General features: G+C 39.7%; 1 protein-coding gene across 1 annotated transcript in view; it reads left to right on the forward strand.

The window, feature by feature from the left end:
- The first annotated feature begins 1,689 nt into the window (after positions 1-1,689).
- The window catches only part of STMN2 (stathmin 2), a 52,329-nt gene continuing 28,301 nt past the window's right edge, over positions 1,690-25,717 (forward strand). Inside the window, exon 1 of the mRNA XM_039250088.1 lies at positions 1,690-1,882. Coding sequence (XP_039106019.1) covers positions 1,864-1,882 — 19 coding nt within the window. The 5' untranslated portion in view covers positions 1,690-1,863. The remainder of the gene's footprint in view (positions 1,883-25,717) is intronic.

Genomic DNA, 25,717 nt, shown 5'->3' on the forward strand with positions numbered 1-25,717 from the left:
AAATAATTTGTAATCTTCCTGTTCAAGAAGTAATTTTATTGATCTCCACTTTATCTTTTGTTTCCTATGATTCAGCAGGTCAGGATTGCTCTAGTTCCAGTAGTTTTCTATAACTCAGCGGATGTCCATGGGGGTTAAATGTCTTACAAGTTAATAGGCGGTGAAGAAATGTATTTCAGCACCAAGGAGAGTGTCTGTTATTTTTCAAATAGTTTTATGTGTTTAAAGCTGCATATTATTCATGAGCCTAGAAAGAAATTTTGAAATATGATTTCATAGAAAGCTGCTTATAACTTATTTCATTCATTAGAATAATCCCAATCATTTCTATAAAATTAAAAATTTGCCAGGATTCTGTATGTATTCATGATTTCAACAATGTGCTAGTCTTTTCGCTTTCGACTACAGTGGAATGGCGATCCTTTTCCTTTTTTGTCAGATGTCAAAAACCACGGTTTCTGAATGGATCTAGACTGGAGGAAGGCTCAGAGAAATCACAGAAGTGTTAAATTAACAGAGATTAAAAGCTCCATGAGAACAAGATCTAAAATCTTTTTCACTGTTATATGCTCAAAGCTTGGTACATGATAAATGCTCAATGAATATTTATGTGAGTCTTCTGAGATAGAATGAAATAATGAATGACATTCATTAAGTCAATAGGAATGAAGTAGTGAATGCCTTCTCTCTAACCGAAGGTCACTTTTTGCACCTGATCTCACAGATCCTTACATACCACATTGCTCAGCCTGAAACTTTAACACATCTTTCTTTGGCCTACATTAATTAGGTCTCCAGATCTCTGAAAAATCATGCCCCAGATCATACGTTTCATTGCCACTAAACTTTCAGCATGAAGGTTTCTTCTTTGAAACCTGAAAGATTCCCTGGGGCTTCAATTCATGTAGTTCTACATCTCCAATGTAGAATGGCATTACCCATCTATGTTTCCTCCAATGCCCAAGACAATCAGTCAGCCTGGTTCTTCCATGTAACCAGATGGGGAGGACACAGACACTGGAAGTTGACTCTCATCTTCCTCCTTGAGATACCCAGGTGGATCATAACTATTTGTCTCTATTCTCAAGTAATCCAAATAGCCCCTTCCTTCTGGGCCAGGAGTAGAAAACACCAGGCCTCACTCTGCTGAGACACCTTCAAGAGTACAAGACACCTGAGTCCCATTGTGCTGAGAGACAAAGGACAATAATGCAGTTCTGTTTCAAGATGCCACCATAGGGTCACCATAGCCAGACACAGGGTCACTCTGGGAGACTAGAAACTACTCAGACAGGGCCAAAGGTGAAAGAGAAAACATGAACAAGTAAAACCACAATGTTTAAACAGATGTTTCCACTAGTGAGCATGAAGACTTCTCAAAGCTTTAAATCCCTTTCCCTTTTTTATGTCTATTTGTGAGATAAAACAAGTGTGAACAAAGTCAATCCTCTTGGCTCCCAGGTAGGCACAGCCCAGTTCTTAGTTCCTAGGAGGCTTCTGGGCTAAGACTCCACTCTTCTTGGACTGTACTATCAGGCCCCCAAACCGGGGGGGAGCTGCTAGGGAAGGACTGATTTCCATTTCAAACTGCATTCTGGTACTTTGTACTCCAGCACCATTGGTGGATCAATATTTAATGCTTGGAGATTCTGACTCTGCGGGAGTCATGTCAGGGGACCTTGGGAGCCAATCTGCTTGAGCTTCTGAGTGATAATTATTCATGGGCTCCTGCCTCTTGCTCTTTCTCTCGCACGGTCCCACTCTGCAGACTCAGTGCCTTATTCAGTCTTCTCTCTCGCTCTCTCCGCTGCTGTAGCTGGACCCTTCGCTTTCGCCACCGCTCAGCATCTGCACATCCCTACAATGGCTAAAACAGCAATGGGTAAGGCATCGCGCCTCGTTCTCCCTGGGCTCGACCCGGAGCCCACCTCTCACCTTCTCTCTTAGAGCTTTGAAGGCATTCAGAGATATTTTATAGAGAAAAAGACGTTAATGGTAAAACAGGAACCGAGAAGGACGAAGGCAGCTCTGGGGGTTTGGGAAGGGCAAAGAGGGTGTCTCTGGAAATCTAAAACTAAAATTTTCTTTTGAAAGGTAGAAGCAGGTAAGTTGCCCTCCCGTGGGTAGAGAATGTATTCTGTTTCCATGTTTAAAATTAGGGCTCAACCGTGGGGGGCAGGGAGGGGAAGGAGCTACCTTTACTGTTTGCCTTAAATGGGGTTAAGGGACATTTTGGAAAGTGCTTTGTAACATTCTTTATTTCTTCTCTAGTTAAAAAAAGAAAAAGGGGAAGAGGAGGGAAGGTTGGGAAAGGAGAAAGAAAATGCGAAGTCAAATCGGTCCCTTCTAGGCTGTTTGAAAGATGGGTGGAGACGGAGGGGGGGAGGTGGCGGTTGGAGAACGGGACAAATTTTATGGTATTGTCTCGTCTGAGAAACCGCTAGTCCTGGGGCGCGGTGCGGGGAGGTTAGGGCGGGGGTGGGGGTGCTACGCTCCTTTGTTTTAGGGAAAGGGAGGGGAAGGAGAGAGGAAGTCGGGGAGGGCCCGGAGGGCGCGGGTGGGCAGCTGCAGGGGCGGGGAAGCGCGCGGTGGGGAGGGGCGGAGGGACAGTGGTTTCGCAGGCACTGGGGTGGGGTTTCTTTGTGTGAGGACGAGCGGTCCCGGGGGGAGGCACCTGCAGCGCTGGGCGCACAATGCGGACGGCCCCACCCTGTGCGAAGCCGCGCCGGCGCCCTCACTCCTCCCCCCTGCGGGGCGCAGCAGCCGCAGCCGAAAGGGGGCCGGGTGGGGAACGCAGCGCGACGCCCAGGAGCCCAGCCCTGGAGGGACAGCAGGGCCACGCCCCGCGCTTCGAGCTCCTGACTCCCAGCCTTGGTTTCCAAAACCGACTAGACCATCGCCCTGCCTTCCCCACTCTGGCCTCATTGCTCCTTTTTACGGACAGAGGAGGGGAAAAGTGGGTTAACATTTTTCTTTTCAAAAACCACATAGGGTGACTAGACATTGACGCCAATGAAGGCTTCTTTGAACTCCTTGATCATTTTGGGTACAAGCTTCGGGAACCTGGGTATGTGTAGATATAATAATACAGATACAAGAGAGGTCAACTTCTTAAATTGAGCCACGTGAAATACCTGCCTTGTAGGTCAAGCAGGGCCAAATAATGGCAATTTCCATAGGCTCAACCTGTATCAGAGAAACAGTCCAGACGCAGAGATCGCCAACCGGTCGCGCGCCTCCAGTGTCCCACGCTTCTGGGTGGCCCCAGGGGTGGACAGGCAGGGAGGGGCCCGAGGTCTGGTGGCCGCTGGAAGCACCCCCCACCCCCCACCCCCCACCCCCGGGACCCGGTGCTGGTTGCGGAGAAGGGAAAAAGCGAAGGACCGGGCTCGCTCTGCACAGCTCCGCCCTGCCCCACCCTTCCCGCGGTGCCGGGAAGACCTCGGGCTGCGAGGCTTGGCGAGGAAACGGAGCTGGGGAAAGGCTGGGGAACGGTCTGCAGTCCTAGAGCCTGTTCTTGCAGCCCCTCAGTCCAGAACAGCCCGACACCCCTCGATATGCGCAGACACCCGGCTTTGCTCTGTGTCCGGGCGCCGAGCCCCTCCCAGCCAAGAGGGTGGCTCTGCAGAAAAGCTGGCTCGAGCCCCGCCCGGCCACACAAAGGCGCGGCCCCACCCCAGCCGGCCGCAAGCCCGCAGAGGTGACCCCTTCCCAGGGGTGCGGGGAGGGCCTTTCTCTTCGCGCTCTCCCGCAGCCCTCGGAGCTCAGGCACTTTGCCCTAGCTGAAACCCTCGGCCCGAGCGCGGTTCTCTATTATTTCCCGGGACGAAGACCCTTTGGATAATCTCTCTAGGAGGGACCCTCACTAATCCATCGGGGCGCGGCTCGGCCCCACCCCTCCCAGCTGCGACCCAGACCAGGCAGCCGCTGGCCGGGTGGGGGCGCACTTGGCGAGCCGGCGCGTGGAGCGCTGCCAGCCCTGCAGAGCCCAGCGCCGCGCCCTGCGCTCCCCTCCCCGGAGCTGGGCGCTCGCCCCCGCGGGTGCAGTCCGGGAGACCGCTTTCTGCGCAGTGTCCTGAGCTACCCCCGCTTCCCACAATTTGCGGTTCACCCGCCAGCCCAGAAAGGTTGTCAGAATGAGGGACCGGGGCGATCTCGCTCTGCGCTCTGCACCCCCCCCACCAAGGTTTCTGCTGCAGAAGGGCGGCTACAAACTCATCATTATCAATTTTACTTTAAATCGTTATCATTATAATAATAGTATTATTATTATTATCTTATGACTCAACGGCCTTATTTGTTCAAAATTGAATTTGATTAAGGATTATTAACCTTTGTTGCACTCACTTTTCTTCTTTCTACTCCTCCCTCCCTTCTCCCCCACCCCTTAAAAAAAGAATTTTTTGTCCTGTTGATCCTTTTACATTATAAAGCAAGTGTATTTTCAATTCCTGTGGGAATCACATTATGTTCATGTGGGTCGGGTATTTTGTGCAGGTGCTTACTAAAGAGTAGATTTTGTGTGCCAAAGATTGCTGGAAAATTCTCCACAGATGATTGTGACTGCAATGGGTAAAATTATGCATATATAATTGAGAAGTTATAATTTCCACTGTGTATTCCATAAGGTTATATCTATCAATATATAAATACAGGTTATGTAAAAAAATTTTAACTGTTTTTTTTCTTTTTTTTTTAAACTATTCTTCCAATTGATGATTCTTGATCCATCTCAATTCTGCACAGAAACCTGGATCATGAAATGGTAGCCACTATCCCATTAATAAAACTCCCACCCATACTATGACAATGCAAGGGTCCTTACTGCCATGAGTAAGCTGTATTTGCAAAACATGAAAAGAAGTACAACCTCTGCAATATTAAAATAATGGATTTTGACATCGTTTCAGTTGCAAAGCATAATCAATTAATCACCAGGGCAGGTGCTTTTTCCTGATTCATTAAACAATTATTCAGCACGATTGTACTAGGTGCATATAGTCTTCCCCATTATCTTCTCCAATGAAGTGGGCACCTTCTAAATGGATATATAAATAACCAGAAATGGAAAAATTAGGATTTAGTCAGGATTTCAAGATCAAACTAAAAAAGAAACAGCAGTAGCTTATCAATTAATTATATATGTGATTAATACCAGCTGAGTAAGCTGAACTTGTGCAATAAGCATTTTGTGACCCAGTGTAGCCCTGATACACAGAGCTAGTATGATCGTCTAAATGAACATACCTGGTGATGTTTGTCTACACGTGTTACAATTCTCTAAAAGTACATTTTGAAATAATAAATAATTAAGATTGAATGGTTTTTAACATTGAAATCTGGAATTTTTTTAGTCACAATCACAATGGTCTTGTGAAGTAATTGGTAGTAAATTATTCTATCCTAAGGGGGAGGAGAGTATTTTTATTGTTAGAACAGTTGCCTCTGCTCTTAGTCAGTAACATTTTTAGCAGGATTTTATTTGTTGCACTAAAAACACATTTGCTTACTTTGGGATTTTTTTTTTAATTATTAATGGGTAGATTCTGGAATAAGCATTCAATCATGTGGCACAGTATGTCTTCCATCAAATAACCCATTCTCTGTGATGAAAAGGCTGCAAGAGGTTGCATTTTACCCAGATTCAAGAGTGCCCTTCAGCCATTTCAGAGTGCCATAAAGCTGATTCACACAATAAAATAGTTTTCCTTCCTATAATTTAGGATCTAAATAGTTATTTAATTCTGTGAATATCTAGTAGTTGCTCTCATCCAGAATTTTAAGTTAAATCTGTACAGTTAAAAATGAAATGGGAGATGAATCCGTTACATATTTAATTGAGCGTTTTTCTCATTAATGAATCCAGACCATCTTTAGGAAAATTCCTGATTTATCAATCACCACTGTTTTTGCTCCAGCTGAACAGGACTGGCTTACATGCCCCATTCCAGCTCAATAGCCCCTTGCTCACAAGGCTGGATGAAGCTGGCCCAAAGCTACCAGCTTTGGGTGTGGCTGCTCCCAAGCTGCTGATATCTAGCTAAGGCTCACACCAATTTCCTATTTGTTCTTGGGAAAATACACACAATTCTGTTGTCTCGGGATCTGTGACCTTATATGAAAATGCAAGACATCTGCCAGACAAGAAGAAAAGATCGAAATCAGCTGGTGACCCAGATGTTTTCAGAACTGACGCTAGTTCTTTTTCCCAGTTCTCTCAACTGGAAAACCTTGGACACCACATTACCTTTCACCCCACTAGAGGGCAATCACGTTCTCTTAAGAAACAGATGATTGATTTTTTTTTTTTTTATGTTTATTTATTTTTGAGAGAGACAGAGACAGTGTGCGAGTGGAGGAGGGGCAGAGAGAGAGGGAGACACGGAATCTGAAGCAGGTTCCTGGCTCTGAGCTGTTGCACAGAGGCCAACATGGGGCTCGAACTCACAAACTGAGATTATGACCTGAGCCGAAGTTGGATGCTTTACCAACTAAGCCACCCAGGTGCCCTTGATTTTTTTAACCCAATTTCAAATGCTATTTAATAAAATTTTTTTTAAATCTGGAATATTCAATTGCTTGTTTAATAAATTGATGGCATACTCTACCCTACAGGATGCAAAGGGTGTGTGCACCTTTTCAAGGAGACATAAAATAAGTGGAAGTAGGTGTAAACCCTCGTTAGTTTTTCTGTTACACTTTAACTTTCTAGTTTCATTACATTGTTATTATAATATCACTTATGTTACTCTTGAGAGTTTGTAGTGAATGAATGGTAGAAAATGGTCAGTAGTAATAGAAAAAATGTTTAGGAACAGAATGTTTTAATGTTTAAATAAAGGAACAAATTAAACAAAAACTTATTAATTGGTTTAAAATGTGCTCCAGATGTTGTGTCAATGTCCAGCTTCAGGAAGCCTGCAGGCTAGCAGTGAAAATGTAGATACAAAGTGATATCTGAGGAGAGGTACCAAAAACAAGCATAAACTAATTTTTAGGATCACCAAAAGTGGATTTTTTCATGTTTTCATTGGCAGGGATTTTTTTCTGTCTTATGTTTCATGAAACTATAATCCATCTGTAAAATATTTAGTAGTTTTATATTACTGTGTTCCTCACATTTTAATCTGCATATGAATTACCTGTGATTTTCATTAAAATGCAAATTCTGATCCAGAAGGTCTCACTGAGGCCAGACATTCTGCATTCCTAACAAACTACCAGATGACGCTGATCTAACCACCAAACATATTAGATTTAGAAGTAGAGAATTGTGATATACGTGTTCTTTCCACAATAAGCTTTGATATTAGGTCTTTTTCAAATGCATGGCAATCTTTACAAAATATTTCACTTCCAAACTCATTCTTTTAGGGATTCTATACCTCTGGGAGTTATATGTTCTCTGCCATCACCTTCTCTTAATTGGATTTTTAAAAATATATTCATATTGTAGGACTCAGCAGAAGACCTTCAAGAGAAAGGTGGAAAATGGGAATTCAGCTCGTGTGTATATCTAAGACAAACTGAATATGGCTTGTGGCACAGTTGAGAAAGATGATAAATCAATATTGCTAGCTTACTGTTAACAAAGCAATGTGTAGAACCAAAACGCCAATCACAACCTTTTCATTATGGGATAATCTAAAACTTTGTAACCCATTTGCCGTACAACTAATTTGCTACAAATAGTCCACATATTGTAGAAATTAAATCAGAAGATGGAACAGTACTAAAATTCCCTTTCAACATATCCCATATTTCTTACTTACCCAGTTGAATTTCTTTCCGGATACCAGGCGAAAAAATTATTACTAATGTATTGAATATGGCTCTATAATTGGAAACAGATGATATATGTGTTTTCTCCTTATTTAAGCCAATAAAGGGCTTTCATTATTTGATACTATTCAAGAAAGTCAACCCAGAGGAAAAAAATTGGTCTTCGAAGAATACCATCAGAAAAACCATATGTCCATCCCCCCATGCAGTGCGTGGCTGACCATGCAAACAGTACCACATTTCTGGAAATGCATCCTGAAAAATTATACTAGACATAAAATATCTCAAATGAGAAATACAACATTTCCCAAATAGGGCACCAAAAGCACAGTCTCAATAGAACTGGCCACAAAGTTGGTAGGATACACTGTTAGTCAACACAAAGTTGGATTAAGCCTCAGGGTTATCCGTTCCTTCGTTGTTGTTGTCGTTGTTGTTGTCTTTGTTGCCACCATTGTTCATTAACAGGTTTTTCTCTGCCACTGTTTTCTTTCAAGATTCATTCTTCTGGCATAGACATAAACTTTATAGAGTGTCTATAAGAAATGACATTTAAAAGGGGCGCCTGGGGGGCTCAGTTGGTTAAGAAATGACATTTATTGATTTAACCCTTCTATAGCATATATAACCTGCGAGGCAGTACACACTTTGTAAATATTAGCGATGTTAATCATCCAATAATCCTAAAAAGTACTTTTATTGATGAGGAAACTGAGGCACAGAGAGATTAAAGTAATTTTTACCCAAGGTCTCACAGTTAGATATAGAATTTGGGCCCAGGCCATCTGCTTCCAGAATCTGTCCTTTTAACCAATACCAACTACTCTTATATATGCTCTGTGGCAGAAGTGTCCCCCCCATGGAGGTCAAACCTGTGAAATCGCCATTTTGTCTAACAACCCTGAGATGCTCTTATCCTTTCTTAGCCCAGACACACTTTGAAGAGGAAATACCTTCAACCTGATGACTACTTTTAAGACCTAACCTGGGACTTATTAAAAGTAATTGCCATGATTTGGGCTTTGAGGGAAAGAGAGCGAGGAGGGGGTATAATGTATGGAGCACATGACTGTCTGAAGGCTCAGCTACGAAAGCAGCAGGGACTTTGGGTGTGGACACACCAGGATGACCAGGTCTGGAAAAAAAATCTTGACTTAATCTAATCAATATCGTCATGGCTATCGCATTTTAAAATGGGCCTTTACCTTCTTCCATAAACACCTGCTATTTAACTTCGGTATTTTGTTCTGTAAAATAACTCTAGAACTAACGGAAATATACAACACAGGCATCCACAGTTAGCGTAATCATTAGATGTTACTTCAAGACTCTTCATCTTACTACCTCAAAAGCAAGCAAACAGGAGGAAGGCTCTGAATCCCTCGTGAAACATTTCTAATTATCGTTTAATAAAGGAATCAGGCCTTGTATTTGTCAAGGAGACATTTGCAGTAGTAAAACCTGTGTTTATATAAACCATTTTTATTAGCTATGATTAAAGATAACATTTTGTGTACATTTGTTCTCACAGAACACTTTTATGTGAATATAAAGGTTAATTAATGCATTTCGGCAATCATTTTGCCAGTCATCTGGAAATATAGCCTCTCTAGGATCTGTACTTAAGCAGCCATACCTTATACTATAAAACCATAACAAAAATTTTAAGATTCTTCTCACTTGCAATTTTGTCGACCTCCAGATTAAAATATGTAAGATTTGGGAAAATTGCAAAATTCAAAAAATTTGGCCAGAAGTAGATAATTTTTGTATACTACATTAAGATAATATTGTCTGGGACTGATTTTTTTTTAACCAAAATCATAAAGCAATGCCTGTGAAAGTGCTTATTTAAGAGTTATTCTTTTGGAATAATTGTACTCTTGATGTCAGAGTTTGTACATCATCCACAGCACACGTAAGTACTGTAACAATAGATCATCAGAATATGAATCTGTCCGTCTTTCAGTTTTTCAGTGGTCTTTATATCAGGATGAAAAGACATGGCTGAAATTTACCTAAACCTAGTTCCACAAATATTTGCACAAGGAGAGCATTTTAAACGTTAAATTTTTATTAGTACTCTACTCCCCCTTTAGGGAGATTTTTTTTTTCCCTATGAACTGCAGCCATAGTTTGATTTCCATTCAACAAAACCACTCACTCATTAGTAAGCCTAATGATAATCTTCTAGTTCAGGCTTCCTAGTAGATAGAAGCCTAACTCACATGACAAAGCTCAACTTATAATATACTGACTGTTGCAAAACTGAGACCCAGAAATTTCATCAAGATGTTACTTGTTATCACTTCCGGACTCTCACGGGAGGGGCGTCAACCTAGTCAGGCAGTTGAGCTGACACTATAGAGTCACTGAAGCCTCCCTGGGAACCCTGCTTCCAGACATGCTGTCTTTATGACTACAAAGTTCTTTTTATTCCCAGCACCAGTGTCTACTGTTGTTATTTAAATCTTGGCAGCTTTATCTGAGAGGTGCCAGTTAGCATCCTTCTCATTATCATCATTCAAACACATGATGAATTATGAGTCAATTTTAGTCTTTTGAAGCACAGATTACATGATCCAAGACTCCTGTCACTTTGAAAATCTTCATTCTACTTCAGACTCACTTTTTCCTTTTATATGAAAACAAAAAAAAAGAGCAAATAAACATAGAAGATTGAAAACTATAAAGTGCTCAAAAGAAAAGTTAATAGCATGATCTATCTATGTTGGACCTTGTAGTTCTTAGTTCTTAGAAAATATTTATTTGCTCCATTCGTTTTAATCTTTATATAGTCCCTATGAAATGGGCGTAGTATACATGTTGCTCTGTTTAAAATGAATAAATATAAGCTCAGAGTTTCCTCAGTCAAGTTCATATGTGGTAAGCTTCAGGCCATATATATACATATATAAAAATATATAGATAATATAGGATTATAATGGTATAATATATATAACATATATTATATAATGTAATATATTAGATGTAATATGTATAATATATATTGTTATAATGTGTGTATATATGCTAAAAATAAAACTAATAAAGTTTAGACTTATAGGACTCCTATAAGTCCTATAATCAAATATGTCCTGTAATCAAAGATGCAGATGTAAGGAAGTCACACAGTAAACATATTTGTCTTTAGTCCAATGTCATTAATAGTAGTGGCAAGATTTATTAAAGTAAAATAGATTCAAGCACCAATTCTCCTCTAAAGCCTGCAGCAAGTATTGTGAGAATATAAATAAACATGATTCTCATGCTTGAGGAATTTAGTCTTTTGAAGAAGACAAGATTCTGAACTTACAAAAAAGTTGAATACCAATAGTAGTAACTAACCATAACTGGAATTCTCCACCACTTTTTTTTAGCTTATTTATTTATTCAGAGAGAGAGAGTGAGTACAAGCAGGGGAGGAACAGAGAGAGGGAGAAAGAATCCCAAGCAGGCCCCACTGTCAGCGGACAGCCCAATGTGGGGCTCAAACTCACGAGCTGTGAGCTTCATGACCTGAGCCGAAATCAAGAGTCAGACGCCTAACCTACTGAGCCACCCAGGTGCCCCTGGAAGTCTCCACCACTTTAATAATTTTATTATTCCACCCTACAATATTACAAGACAGTACATAATGATACACAAAGAACATCAGTTAGGATGTGATCTGCCCAAAGGACAAAATTGAAGTATCTAACTAATCTCTATCAACCAGACCAGCCAGGGAATCTCGTAGTTAAAGTGCTTCTCAAATTTTACTGAGCAGCAGCAGCACTTGAGGACCTCAGATCCCACCCCCAAAGGTTCTGATTCTGTGGGTCTGAAGTGGGTCTCCTTAATTTGCATTTCTAACAAGCTTTTGGGTGGTGCTGATGCTTCTGGTCCAGAACCACACTTGGATTAAACGTAATGCCAGTGACCAGTGGGGTACCTGGAGAGGTGGGGGAAGCAGCATGGCCCTCTGGTGTGAGTTCCCAGTTCCCTCCTCTGACTGACTCTGCAAAGTGGACTCAAGAGAGTAGAGGATTTAAGCCTCAACAGCTCCACCCCTCTCCACATGAGGGTGCTGCATTGCAAGAAGAGCCCCAAGCAGGATTCTGAAGCCCTGAGCTCTAGTCTTTACTCTCTCAGCCAACCAACCTTGGTCAGGTCGTTTTTTCTCTCTCTGCCTCTACTGCAGCATCTGTAAAGTGGCAACATACTGCCTTGTCCATTTCAGAGGGTCCTTTTCAGAACCAAGGAAACATGTGAAAGTGATTAGTACCTGTCAAGTACTAGATAAACGTAACCCGTTGCATTTTTTTTTTTTTTTTTGGTCATTAAATAGAAGGAGTGGATATTTTACTCATCAGGATAACTATGCACATTTTGAATGAGCAATGAGGGAATGAGGAGCAAAGAAATGGAGTCCTTTGTTTTTTGAAAAATACTTTCTAAATAATAAATCGAAATAAAATGTTGAGTGATTTGCTTGACAGCAGTATCTGATATTTTGAAGGGCTTGTGCTTAGGTTACATCCAAGATTCTTCTTTAAAATTCTTAAATGAGCATTGGCTGAGAAGAAGCATCTAAGTCACCCAAAGTTTACTTTATTACAGTCAGTCCCCACTCAATTTTTCCCCAACCCAACCTTCTTTAAGGGAAGTTCCGGTGGTGAGTAGTGACTCAAGATGGCAGCCATAAATCTAAGAGAGTTGCTGGGAAAAGAAGGGGTTCCTCTGCAAAGAGAAATAGAAAATGTGAGAGGGTTGACAAGGAAAAGGTGAAACTCAGTACAGATTTTTCTGATGGTTCCATGATTGACCCTTGCCAGCACCACCTTGACATTCTCTACCCTCTGCGTCTAAGTCTGCCCTCTTGAGCAACTATATAAGTGGGCACAGCTTAGACAAAGCAACCCAAGGCCAAACGTTCAGGTGTGCTGAAAGATTGCTTTAAAGCTGCCTCCAAAAGTTAAAAACTAAAAGGAAAAGCTCTGTGCAGTAGGAAAAGGCAACTTGCCATGGAACTCAAGAGTGCAAAATGCTATGAAAATTTAAAACAGTCATATAAATTCCCCCACCCCCCCCCCAAAAAAGCTTAGGTCAAGATTGTTACTGTTATGTGTAAGAGCGCATTCTGGCAATTAGAAGTTGTTTGCATATTAAATGGACATAGTTTTGAACCCCTGCCCCACTATTCGCTATCAGATATTCCTTGAGCAAGTTATCATTTCTATACCACAATTTTCTCTGTTATGATTGGTGAGAATAATACCATCTAAATCACACGGTTGTTATGAGGATTAATTAATCAGTTGAATACCAAGCACTTTGTAATAAAAAAATTAATCTCCACCTAAGACTCCCTAAATAGGTGATGGAAACACTAAATAAAAATAATCACTTAAAGTAAACATCTAAATTCTTGACTTTGTTCATTCCCACATGCAGTAACAAATCTACTAGAAATTACTTGGAATTTAAGAAATGATCACTATTCAGTAATTCTTTGTGATAGAGGGAGAGCTAATATTCTATTTATGACGCAGCTGCCTATATAGTATCTCTCCAAGACAAATCCATTCCAGGGAATGCCAGAATTAAAGGTACACTTCTTTTGCATTTATTTCTCATTCTGTGTTTCACTGTCCAGTTTCATATCTCATCCTACTTCAAATACATATAAAATATCAATAAAACCGACCTTTCTTGCCTGACCAGGAAGGCTCATCTACATAAAATGTCACATTCCATAGAAATAAAAATTGATTCCAGAAACATTAAAATGTAAAAGTTTACGCTGAGGTCTCTTAAAGAGCAGGAGAGGGGGGGATTATATAACATCACCCCCCACCCCAGACACACGGTGTCTTGTCTCTTGTCCTTAAATCTTATTAAACCACCAAACCCCAGCACCCTCCATCCCTAGGCTGTTGCAAAATCCTTCTCCCCTGCTTCTCTGTTCTCCTCCCTACCTGTTACCTTCCTGCCCCACTACTGCCGTTTCCAACAGCCTTCCTCCAGTTAGACCTTTTCTTTCAGAGATAACTCCAGGTGCTTTCTTATCTGGATTAATTTAGCCTCCCTCTTCTGCCATTAGTAGGTAAGCACAACAACAACACTAGAGCCAAACAGTATGAACATAGTATTCCTTAGATGACTGTGGCGGTGAAAGACTATGGATACGTAAAGTTTCATATTATTCTTCAGTCATTCATGACCGTGATGCCTTTTCACTCAGCAGTGTTTCAGGCACCAGTCATCATACAGGTAGAGGATGTTAGGAGAGTGTAATGAATAGAATAAAGAACCTCTAAGAAATCAAATTAACATGCATCTGGTGTCTGGCTTTACAGGCTTAACTGATAATTGACTACCAGTATAAAAGAGCATTTTAAATATTTTGCCTCCAAATCTTCATATAAATGTATGGTCTATAAACTAGGAACTGTATTTATGACACAACTGAGAATATATTAATAGAAATGTGTGCTTACATTTCTACGTGCTGCATGGTTCTTTTTCAAATTAGATGCTGTAGATTATGGCAACAGTTATTTCATTTTTATCTGAAATAAAAATATTCAATACTTTTTTTCACATTTAAAGGCCATAAAATACAGATAATGATAAACTCTTACTTTCTCATAAACATAGAACAATAGCAAAGGAGGAGCTTTATATGAAAGCATGAAAACAGTCCTAGCAAGTTCATAATACAGTGTACAGGACAGGAAGTTCAGCTTGAAAGAAAATGTAGACATTTCCTCTCTTTAAAAAAAATGTAGGGGCGCCAGGGTGGCTTAGTCAGTTGAGCGTCCGACTCCATGATCTCGCAGTTCGTGAGTTCGAGCCCTGCCTCGGACTCTGCTGACCATTCGGAGCCTGGAGCCTACTTCAGATTCTGTGTCTCCCTCTCTCTCTGCCCCTCCCCTGCTGATGCTCTGTCTTTCTCTCTCAAAAATAAATAAACATTAAAAAAATTTTTTTAATCAAGCTAGTTTCTAAAATACCTAGCCAAAACACAAGGTAGGGAGAAAAGAACTGTATCTCTTCTATCAACCAAAAACTTGGCTTAAAAAAAAAAAAAAGATATATAGTAGAACAAATAAAAGAGAATGAAACTCCATATTTAGAATGAATTTTTTTTCTAAGTTCAGTACTGACATGGAAGAAATATTGAATTAAGTAGCTTCGAAAGAGATTTCACCTGTTGAAATTTTTTCTTAAAATGAAATCTTAAAATAGTTCCCAGTTGCAGCCTATATTGGTTACAAATTGCAGGATATGTTACACGTATCCTAGAGAAGAAATGCAGAAAAATGTAACTTGAAGAGACCACTGGACTTTGTGTCCTCCTTGCCTGGCCACGTGAAAACCTACCTGTCTAAACTACAAAGGGAAGATGTCACTCCTGACAAATAACAAAAAGCCCTGACATTTTTCTCTCCAGAAAACCAAATATTTTATCACTTCTGATAAATTTTAGAAGTGCATGGGGAACACATAGGGTAGTCAGCTAAGAGGTCAAGTAGGATTTCTCAGGATTGCTTCTGGGAAAGGAATTGTTCTCCTTGAAACAAATAGCACTAGGTTTCTCAAGCCAACCTCCAGTCTAGCCTTTCTTGATCTTTCCTATGAACTCTTGCAGCAGACTTTCTATCTCCCAGTAAGTGTGGGAATTGCCCATCTATCACCAAATAGCTCCTTTTGCTATCATCTTCCTTACCATTTATTGTTGCCCTCCGATGCACGAGCCACCCGCACATCACACATCCTCCCTGTGCTCTTTTCCTCCTTAATTTTTATGGTAACCCTCAAGCAGACTTCATTATCCCCTCCTGACAAGAAAGGAAAGCAGAAGCCAAGGAAGTCAAGCGACTTGCTCTGGTTTACCTAGATCTCAGGGCAGATCAAGGTTTCAAATCTAGCGCTCACTTCACTGCACTCTGGCTTCCTCATCATGAGCTGTTCTTACTTTATTTCGCTGCAGACACTTCTTTATCTTAGATCCAATGATACCGAGGCCTTCTTTTAGTACACAATCATGTTCCATTCACTTTGTCTCCCCTATGTCACCTCTCTGGCTGACAATAATACTACTACTATTGGCTAACGTGTATTGAGTATTTTGTCAGATTCTATGACTGCGCCAAACACTTTACAAAGGGTATTATCATCCCCATTTCCACAGGTGAGAAAGGGAGAGAGAAAAAGTCACACACAGCCAATAGGTGGTGGGTCAGGATTTAAAAGAAATCAGTCGAATTCCAGCATTCACCTGGTTAGTCACTATGTTTCTCCTGGACATCGTAGGACCTCAGTGTTCACTGACTAGGTGACGTAAGGGTGAACTAAGAGAAGCTGGCAGAATTGTACCAAATAAAGTTCCATAACATTTCACTATCACCAAGACCAGTAAAACTTCAAAAGGTCATTCAAAGAATAAAGATTAATTTGTAGAAGAATAGTCTTCACTAACAATATCTTGAGTCAGTACAGCATTTCAGTTTCTCAACACATACCTAATCCAATCCTTACAGCAAGATCTTATCTCCATTTTGTGGATAAATAAACTTCTGTTCAGGTTTAATAAATTGTCCAAGGTTGAAAAGATCCTGAGGTAGAGCACAAGTCTTCAGCTCCTCGTCATATTATTTCCTTTAGGTCCAAAAATAAATTTAAAAAATTAAAAAAACCTAAAAGCAACATAGCATATAAATGTAGAGAGAGGAAACATTCCCCTGTCTCTTTTTCTCCTTAAATAGAGAGAGTTGATTACCTGCTATTGTGAAGGATAAAGGTGATAGGACTTTCTTAAATTTTTCCAGGGAAATACACAATTATGGTTGTACCACTCGCTAGTGCCATTTTGAAACTATCTACACAGCTACAGCTCGGGGATAGGTGCTAAGGGAGAGAAGCAGCCAACCTCAAGTATGCAGAAATACCAGTCTGTAGGAGAAGATGACGCTAACGAATTTAGTGGGGAGAAAAGTTGACCCCAATGTGGCTCTCACATCTGGGCTCTTAACTCCCACTCTATACCGTTCCACTGGGAAAGCCAGCTGGGACACTGACGGATTCAGGTATCATTTGCAGCTGAGGAACAGCCCCACCCTCCTCAGCAACCAATGGCTAAGTGTGTATAGCACACCTTCTAACAGCCATGTGCACACCTACATGTGGGGGGAAGTGTATAAAACAGTAACCAATGACTAAATGTTTACAGCACACTTCTAACACCTATATGCACTCCTACATGTGGGGGGAAATACAGAAAGCATTAAATGAGACACCTTCCTTCATCCTCAAAAAAATTTAAATATAATTGGGAAGAAATAATTAGCAGCAAACAAAATAGAGGAATAAGGGCCTCTGTGAAACAAAACAGGAAAATGATTGTCTTTGAAAGAAGAAACTCCAAGGCCCTTTAGATGGAAACCATTATGTCTGAGTCCCTTCTGCTTTTCAGGAGATACAAACCCCTTACAGAACTGCATGAGTCACAACTGTTAGACACATCTCTGAATTGGCACCATGTCCTAGGACCCGGAGCTTCTGTCCTGCTCTATTATTACTTGGCAAGTGTTTTGAAGATGTGAGCAATATTCTCAACCATAAATCTCCTCTTTTATGAATACTATTCGGGCAGAATAAGTCTATACAAAATAAACCATAAAATAAAATCGACACGATGCCTTTGTATATTATGTATTACCAAGTTGTGATTTTAAAAATAACATCAGCAAATTATGCCAAATTCCAATCCACATTTGTCCAATGCAGATCAAACACATGATTCCATTTTCACCTTAAGTTCTGAGAGGGGTTTAAATTGTTTAATGTGTTTTATTTATTTTTGAGAGTCTGAGAGAGACAGCGCAAGCAGGGGAGACTCAGAGAGAGAGGGAGATACAGAATCCGAAGACAGGCTCCAGGCTCCGAGCTGGCTGTCAGCACAGAGCCTGACGCGGGACTCGAACCCATGAACTGTGAGATCATGACCTGAGCAGAAGTCGGATGCTTACCCGACTGAGCCACCCAGGCACCCCCCCTTCAGTTTTTTTATTGGAAGTATTTATTACCAAATCATATGGTATTTTATGCCACAAATAAATAAAATGCGTAAGTTATTCCAATCTCATTCAATCAGTATAACAACATGTAATCCTTTTCTTATCTTAAGTATTACAAATTGAGGAGGGCACCTTTTGGGGTGAGCACTGAAGTTGTATGGATTCCAATTTAACAATAAATTATAGTGAAAAAAAAGGGAGTTATAGATGGTATCCAAAAAGTTTACATTGTGTGCACCATTTATTCTGGTTAATCGTGAATATTATATATTTAATGCCAAAACTAAATCTTACATGTAGTATGTGGAAAAGTGAAATTTTCCCTAATAGTCTGACAATTTGAAACTTAAAACACGAATTGCTTTATAAAGCATGTTCCATGTTCTACTATTTTATGGAATATAAATATTTATTATAAAATACCAAAATTTGAAAAGGGGAAAAATTTTGCAGAGTAGAAATATCAAGAGTAAGTTTTCCTTTTCTTTAAAATGTAAAGCCTTAAACTAATTTGTTTAAAAAACATTGGTAAAGAAAATGCTTACTGCAGAAAATGTAAAAAGATTAATCTGTATGTAATGAGAAAGTTACTCTATTTAAAGACAAAATTTGCTAAATTTGTAGAATCCGAAAATTCCAGAGCTTGGAGCTATTAATTATAGATGAGGAAAAGGTCCAAAGTGCTTAAATGACTTGCTCAAGGTCTTAAAAACCTGAAGTTCTAAAAAGATCGTAAGGGCCCTATAATGACCTATAATGCGGTCACCATCGAAATGTTATTTTCCTAGGTCTCACATGGGATTAGTTCACACTTGCGTCACTCCACAGGATCATAGTTTCATAATTTTATAAAGTAAAAGGAAAGTCCATTGTTCCTGAAAATTTTAAAACTGGAAGGAATTCCGGAAGTAATACAGAGTACACACATTGCATTGGTCTAAGCAGGAACAAGTACCATACATCCCAAGAACTTTGTGTCCATACCTGAGGCTGCAATCTTCACATGAAGAGGAAATTGCTTCCTAAGGAAAAGCTAAACTATGTGTGACCATCTTTGAAGGGCCATTCCCAAGTGCTCTGAAAGAGGAGATTAAAGATTTCCCAAGTCTTGGGGCGGGGGATGAAGGGAAGACTAGGAACTCCCACAATGCAAAATAAATTGCTTTTTAAAGAAAGGCATTGATTTTTTTTTTAAGCCTTCCATTTATCACACCCCTTTCCCACCTCGGTTTTCCATTCTATCCCTGCCATCAACATCGCTCCACCACCCATCACCTTCACAGGGGTCCTTCAAAGAAATAAAGGTTATTAGATCTGATTTCTTCATCTATAAAATGAGAATAACATTAGCTGATTTAGGGGAACATGGGTGGCTCAGTCAGTTAAGACTCCAACTCTCAATACCGGCTCAGGCCATGATCTTAACGGTTGTGAGATCAATCCCTGCATCAGGCTCTGTGCTGGTCATGGAGCCTGCTTGGGATTCTCTCTCCCTCTTCCTCTGCCCTTCCGCTATGTTCTCTCTCTCTCTGTCTCTCTTCCTCTCTCTGTCTCTCTCAAAAACAAACAAAAATGATCAGATGATTTCAACGATTTCAAGACTTCCTTCCAGCTCTAAAATCCTGTAGCTAGTGATTCCAGTTGCATTAGACTAAGTTGTCTTTTACATTTTAATCCTGTTTGTAGCAGTGGTGACACAAACTGACTGTGCCTTGCAGAGGCTTCCAACACATATGTACGTACTTTGTATGTTGCTTTAGGTGGCCTGCAGAAAATTATATTACTTCAAGTGCTGGTATACAATCTGATGAATCCTGTTTCAGAAAATGAGTCTTTACATGGCCGAGTTTGAGGGAGGAGCATTTAATTTCCAAAATGAAAAAGCCATTTTCATCATATAGCTAGACTAACCTAAACAGTTTCTTCCATGTTATTTGGCTGCCTTGAAAATGGATACGGAAGGTCATCCCGCTCTGGAAACTATAACATTAAGATACTTCACTCCCATCTCAAAGGCTCCATTACTCTAACAAATTCCCAGAGGCACCCAAGAATAATATTACTATATTTTTTTAATATCAGGTAGTTTTAAACGTTAACTCTTTATTATTTCCTATTTTTTAAAAGATGTATTTGTTCATTCAGTTTTCTTTGACACAGTGCGACGGTAGCATGTAATAAGTATGAGTAGCTTACAGTCAGGAGATTTGTATTAAGTGAGAGGCGAAAAAGTTATCGGTTTTTGTTCACTATACCAATGACATAAGTATTCGGTACACAGTTTTTGAATAGATGACTGAAATAAAACTCTAATGAATATGATTTAAAAATATGACTTTTAGGACATGTTTAGTAAATGGTACATACTGTGCATTTTACAAACTTTCATTAAATGAGACCCTAGAACTCTCATTAGATTTTTGGAAGCAAGCAAAATGCTTGCTCTTCTTAGGTGAGGTTTTTGTGGCCTGTGCCTAAAATGGCTACTTTCTATTAGTTGTTTATGTGCCATTCATTTCCAATGAAAACATTTAGGAATACTAGTATAAGTATAGATTGTATACTATCCAGATAAGGATTCTATCCAGTGAAACCTTAAGAAATATTATGTGGTAGTAACACCAAGTTAAAATACTTTATTCTCAGTTGATGCCAGTAACTATTCTAAGTACTATGTATTTTCTAGGACATACTTAGAAATAAAACAACAATAAGGAGCTTTGCAAATGCAGAGAAACTTCACACCATTCCAAGAATGTAGAAGTTGACATAAAGGGGCACCTGGGTGGCTTAGTCAGTTAAGCGTCCGACTTTCGCTTAGGTCATGATCTCCCAGTTCGTGGGTTCGAGCCCCACGTCGGGCTCTGTGCTGACTGCCAGCTCAGAGCCTGGAGCCTGTTTCAGAGTCTGTCACTCCCTCTCTCTCTGACCCTCCCCTGCTCACGCTGTCTCTCTCTCTTTCTCTCTAAAAAAAAAAAGAAAAAAAAAGAAGTTGACATAGAAACTCTTCAAGAAATACGCTTTCAACTTTTAGCAAGTGTTCAGACTGATAGAAGAATTAAGTCAAGATTAACTTACAGGGGCTTGTCACACAAATTGCTGTTGAGTCCCTGCTTAATCCTTACTTTGTTTTCATACAGTGTTTTATATAAATTAATGTATTCCAATATCTAAAGACAGGCAACCCCGTCTTAGGATTGATACATAGGATTTTCTTTGAATTCATTTTCTTTATCTTCAATATCTAAACCACTGATCCATTCATGGGGAAAGCCAACTGGCCTGTTAACTGAGATAAAGTCATCTGAATCTTACATGACAGGTTGGTTTTTGTTTGTTTGGTTTTTTTGCACTTGTGATAACAGATTTGCATTTTCCACTTCTGAAAGTTCTTGCTTTCACTGAGAACATAGTAAGTAATTTACTGTATTTGCAGTTTCATACCACTTCATTCAATGCAAAGACACAGTCATAGACTTCATTCTATATCCATATGAAATAGAAGCCAGAACTTATTTTTCTGGAGACAGTTCACACATTACAAAGAAGTGAAGAAGGAAACCAACATCCTTACTAATAACCAAAACATTTGTTATTCTAGAGGTTGAGCCCACAAGTCCAATAATCAGCCTGCACAGGCAGTGTGAGTTTTGCTGAATTAGGGATGAATTAAAATATTTTTCTGATCTTCTGCCAAAAAAATTAAGAAGTAATGGGGAGTGATTTCAATTACTTAGGTGCCACGTTAAGCCATTATGGAGACTCAATTCAGGTGATGGTCAGCCTCAGATGACAGCTGCCTCTGGCTCAGGAGATTACAGGGAAGGGAAGAGTCATTCCTATGTGAGAACTGTACTCAGCCAGCTGGACAGACTCTCCTGTGGGTCAGAGATGGCTTTCTCTCATTTAAGTGCCAATCAATCGAGCTCTCATTTTAAGCTTATTCATATAACCTGGTTGTATTGAGGGCTTAAGAAAAAAAAAAAATCCTTTAATACTCAAAATTAGCTTGGTAAGTAAGTCTTGAAATATAAACAGAATAAAGGCTTTCATTACTCCTATAAGCCAGTTTAGTTTGATCTCCATGTAGGACTATAAGAATTTCTTTCAGGGAGAGAGGCAAACCATGAGAGACTCTTGAATGCTGACAAAAACTGAGGACTGATGGATGTGGGGGGGAGGGGGGATGGGCATGGAGGAGGGCACTTGTGGGNACAAAAACTGAGGACTGATGGATGTGGGGGGGAGGGGGGATGGGCATGGAGGAGGGCACTTGTGGGGATGAGCACTGGGTGTTATGTGGAAACTAATTTGACAATAAACTATTTGTAAAAAAAAAAAAAAAAAAAAAAAGAATTTCTTTCATTAGACAGGGAAAAAAAGGAGCAAGACCCTGCACGATATGGTAGCATTCTCATTAAGCTCAGCAGGAGCTGTAACTGGAATGAGGGTAAGGTAAGGTCTCAGACTGGTACAATTTACTGCTCTTATTACAGTTTTGATCACAAGGACTGATTCATGTCATCCAATTTCTTTTCCTTGTCACAATTGTTTTGCCGAGAATCAATTGAATTGAAATTTAAGAGCCTCATATGTTTCTGTACAACCCACTGATGGGTTGTATAGCTTTGACCTTCTTAAATGTCCCCTAATTTGATTTGATACCTATTCCTGCAGAAACAGTATGCTGTTTCAGCTGATCAAACATTAATCTTTCAAACCCTCTTTGGTCATTATATCTTAGGAAGCCATAATCTGGGGGCTGGGGGAGAGGTGGGTAGAATGAATGTACACTGAATCCATTTTTATACTAAGCCTATTAGCATTACATCATCATAGCAGAAATATCTAGAACATTACCTCATATCAGTGATCTTCTGGGATGTTAAAATAGATCTTCAAAAATGTGAGATTTATTTTTCATTTAAATGTTGAATCTTAAATTACATATTCATCAACCATATTCATCAACCTTTTTTTAAGGTCCAAATTCAAGCTAATGTACAAGTGTTTTAAATAAAATCCTTTTAGTCTAGTTCATCTTTCAAGAAGAAAATCACAGTGATAGAGTTCCCAAAAGTATTTCTAAATGGGATGACAGACTTGACTTTTAGAAAATAATCTGACCTCAGGCTGTAGGACCCAAAACAATTGAAGTACCAAATGCAATACACACACACACACACACACACACACAATATGGTGAAAATCAAGTTAAAAGGAGGATACAGAGCTTAATTTATTACCTGCGGGGGGAAAAAAGGTACAAGAAACAGAGCTGGGAGGTTCCTGATTCTGACCTATGTGAAGACTATATGTTTAGAAGAGTAAGGAAATAGTTATGTATGTGTTTGTCTATTTCATATTTTTCTAAGTAAACATAACCTTTCTGCTGCTTTAGTCTAATCTAATCTGAGATCTAATCTGACTATTAAATCTCTAGTACTGATCGTATTGTCCTCCTCAATGCTCTTTGTTTCTCAAAGAAAAAAAATATTCCTCAATTCACATACACACACACAAAGGGGGAAAAAAAGGAGAAAACTTGGTAATTGCTTGCCAAAATATATCAATCTTAAAATATTGAATAACTGAATCATGGGAATCAACTCTCGAAGCCAAGAGCACACTATATACACTGTATGTTAGCTAACTTGACAACAGATTATATTTTTAAAAATTCAATAACTAATGCAAAAGAGCTTTTTCCTTAAATTACCTAAATAACTACCACTTTCTCCACTTAACTCATTAGCTGTGATATGAATATTAACGATATATTCAGTCATATAAGAATATATATACTCAGAGTTCCTTTTGAGAAACTGTCCCTGTGGTTTCTAGCCATTTCTCCACCAATATTTACTACCCAAGCAAAACACACAAGTAAAAAAAAAAGTTATACTTTCTTTCTGTAAATCTCTATACTGAACCTATAGTCATGGAGTCAATAAGTCACACGTGAGAACTAATTAAAGAATAAATGCCAAAGAAAAATGGGAAGAGAAGAAGATTCCTTATTTTAAAAGTGGGTAGTAGGAATATACATCAGTTTCTTGTTAAGAACAATCTGTGGATGGTGAAGGTGTGTATAACGCATCTGAGCAAATCGTTGGAGGAAGTAAAGAGCATTAAGAGCAAGGCAGACAGACGTACATTCAAACTGAACTCCACACTTCATGATCGGTTGGACATTGGGCAAGTTACTCCACTTCTCTGCGTCTTTTTCTTTCATCTTTAAATCTAGTCTAATTATAGTACCTTTCTCATAGCAATGTTGAGATGATTAAATGAGAAAATTCGTGCAAACATCTTAGCCCAGTGCCTGATATATTGTTTGTACTCAATAAACAGCAACTGTTACCTTACTCATAGTTGGTTGTAGCCATTTGGAAAATGGAAAACAATGTTCATACATCATTAGATTACATGGATATTGCAATAGAACCATTATATATCATATGGGTTGCATTTCAAATGACTCCACTAGAGAAATGGGCGAACTTACAAACATTAATAGTTAATAGCAAATGCAACCAACTATGAGAAAGATTATATGGAATTACCTGTTACCTTCCACATCCTTACAAACATGCCTACAAGTGTACTTGGTGTTGGGATGTAGTGAAAAAGTTAATAAATGCTGAGTTCCAAAAACTGATGAATGGAATTATCAATTCCAAAGTATGAAGTACCAATAGTGAAATGATATTAGCACATTTCTAGAAGCCTTCACATTTGCTTGGGATTTTTTATCATTGGTAAAAGAGGTTTGTCTAAATTACATATATTTCAACCCACACTCTACATTCCATTAGGCCAATCCATTTTACTGATTCAGTTTCAGTGACACTTGGAAAGCTTCCCTGACCACCCATCTGTAGGATTTCTTGCCCTCTCCCTCTGTCTTTGATTCCAAATACAGTTACTATTTACTATTCATTCTTCTTTCCGGAGTCTCCTGGATCTTTCCTTTCTTATTCAGTTGCCCATTGCCATTCCCTACTATTTTCTTCACCCACACATTTCCTGCTGAACTTCATTCAGTTGTGTCTTAAGTGTATCTCTTGGTAACAGGTCTTCCTGTATAAAAATGGCTAGATAAGGGGCGCCTGGGTGGCTTAGTTGGTTAAGCGTCCGACTTTCGCTTAGGTCATGATCTCGCGGTTCGTGGGTTCGAGCCCCGCGTCGGGCTCTGTGCTGACTGCCAGCTCAGAGCCTGGAGCCTGTTTCAGTCTGTGACTCCCTCTCTCTCTGACCCTCCCCTGCTCACGCTGTCTCTCTCTCTCTCTCTCTCTCTCTCTCCTAGAAATAAATAAAACATTTTTAAAAAATGGCTAGATAAATCTAAGAAGAGGCTTTCATCAGGTCCTCCTCCCTTTCATAATGTTCATTGGCTCCCTACTGCTAAGATGATTGTAATTGGCCAAATTCTGAGAGTGAAAGAAGATATTATGAATGGCTTCAACCAGATCTTTGCAGGCAAACAGGACTTACAGCTACCTCATTCAGTGTCACCTCTGTGCCTCTCTAACTTTCCCACAAAAATATTCCTAAGAGTGGACTGAAAACTGATGCTTAAGCTTAAATTTCTTTTAAGTAGCCTGTTTAAAATCCATGATATTCTGACATTCTAGTTTAAAAATATAACTGTTTGTTTTCATGGAAACATATTTTAAGTCATAACTCTGCACATGAACAAAAATTCAAAACATCTTATCCAAGGTCTTAGAGCAAAATTGACCCCCAGGAAGTCTTTCTATCAGGACACAGCTCCTGAAAACCTCACGGTAATGTCGTCGGTGAAAATGCTGCCTCCTGCAGCACACAGTGGCATTCCTAAAGACCAAGAAGTGAATGATGCTCCTCAG

Source organism: Hyaena hyaena, unplaced genomic scaffold (assembly GCF_003009895.1).
Source record: "Hyaena hyaena isolate Hyena2069 unplaced genomic scaffold, ASM300989v1 scaffold_358, whole genome shotgun sequence".
Lineage (NCBI taxonomy): Eukaryota > Metazoa > Chordata > Mammalia > Carnivora > Hyaenidae > Hyaena > Hyaena hyaena.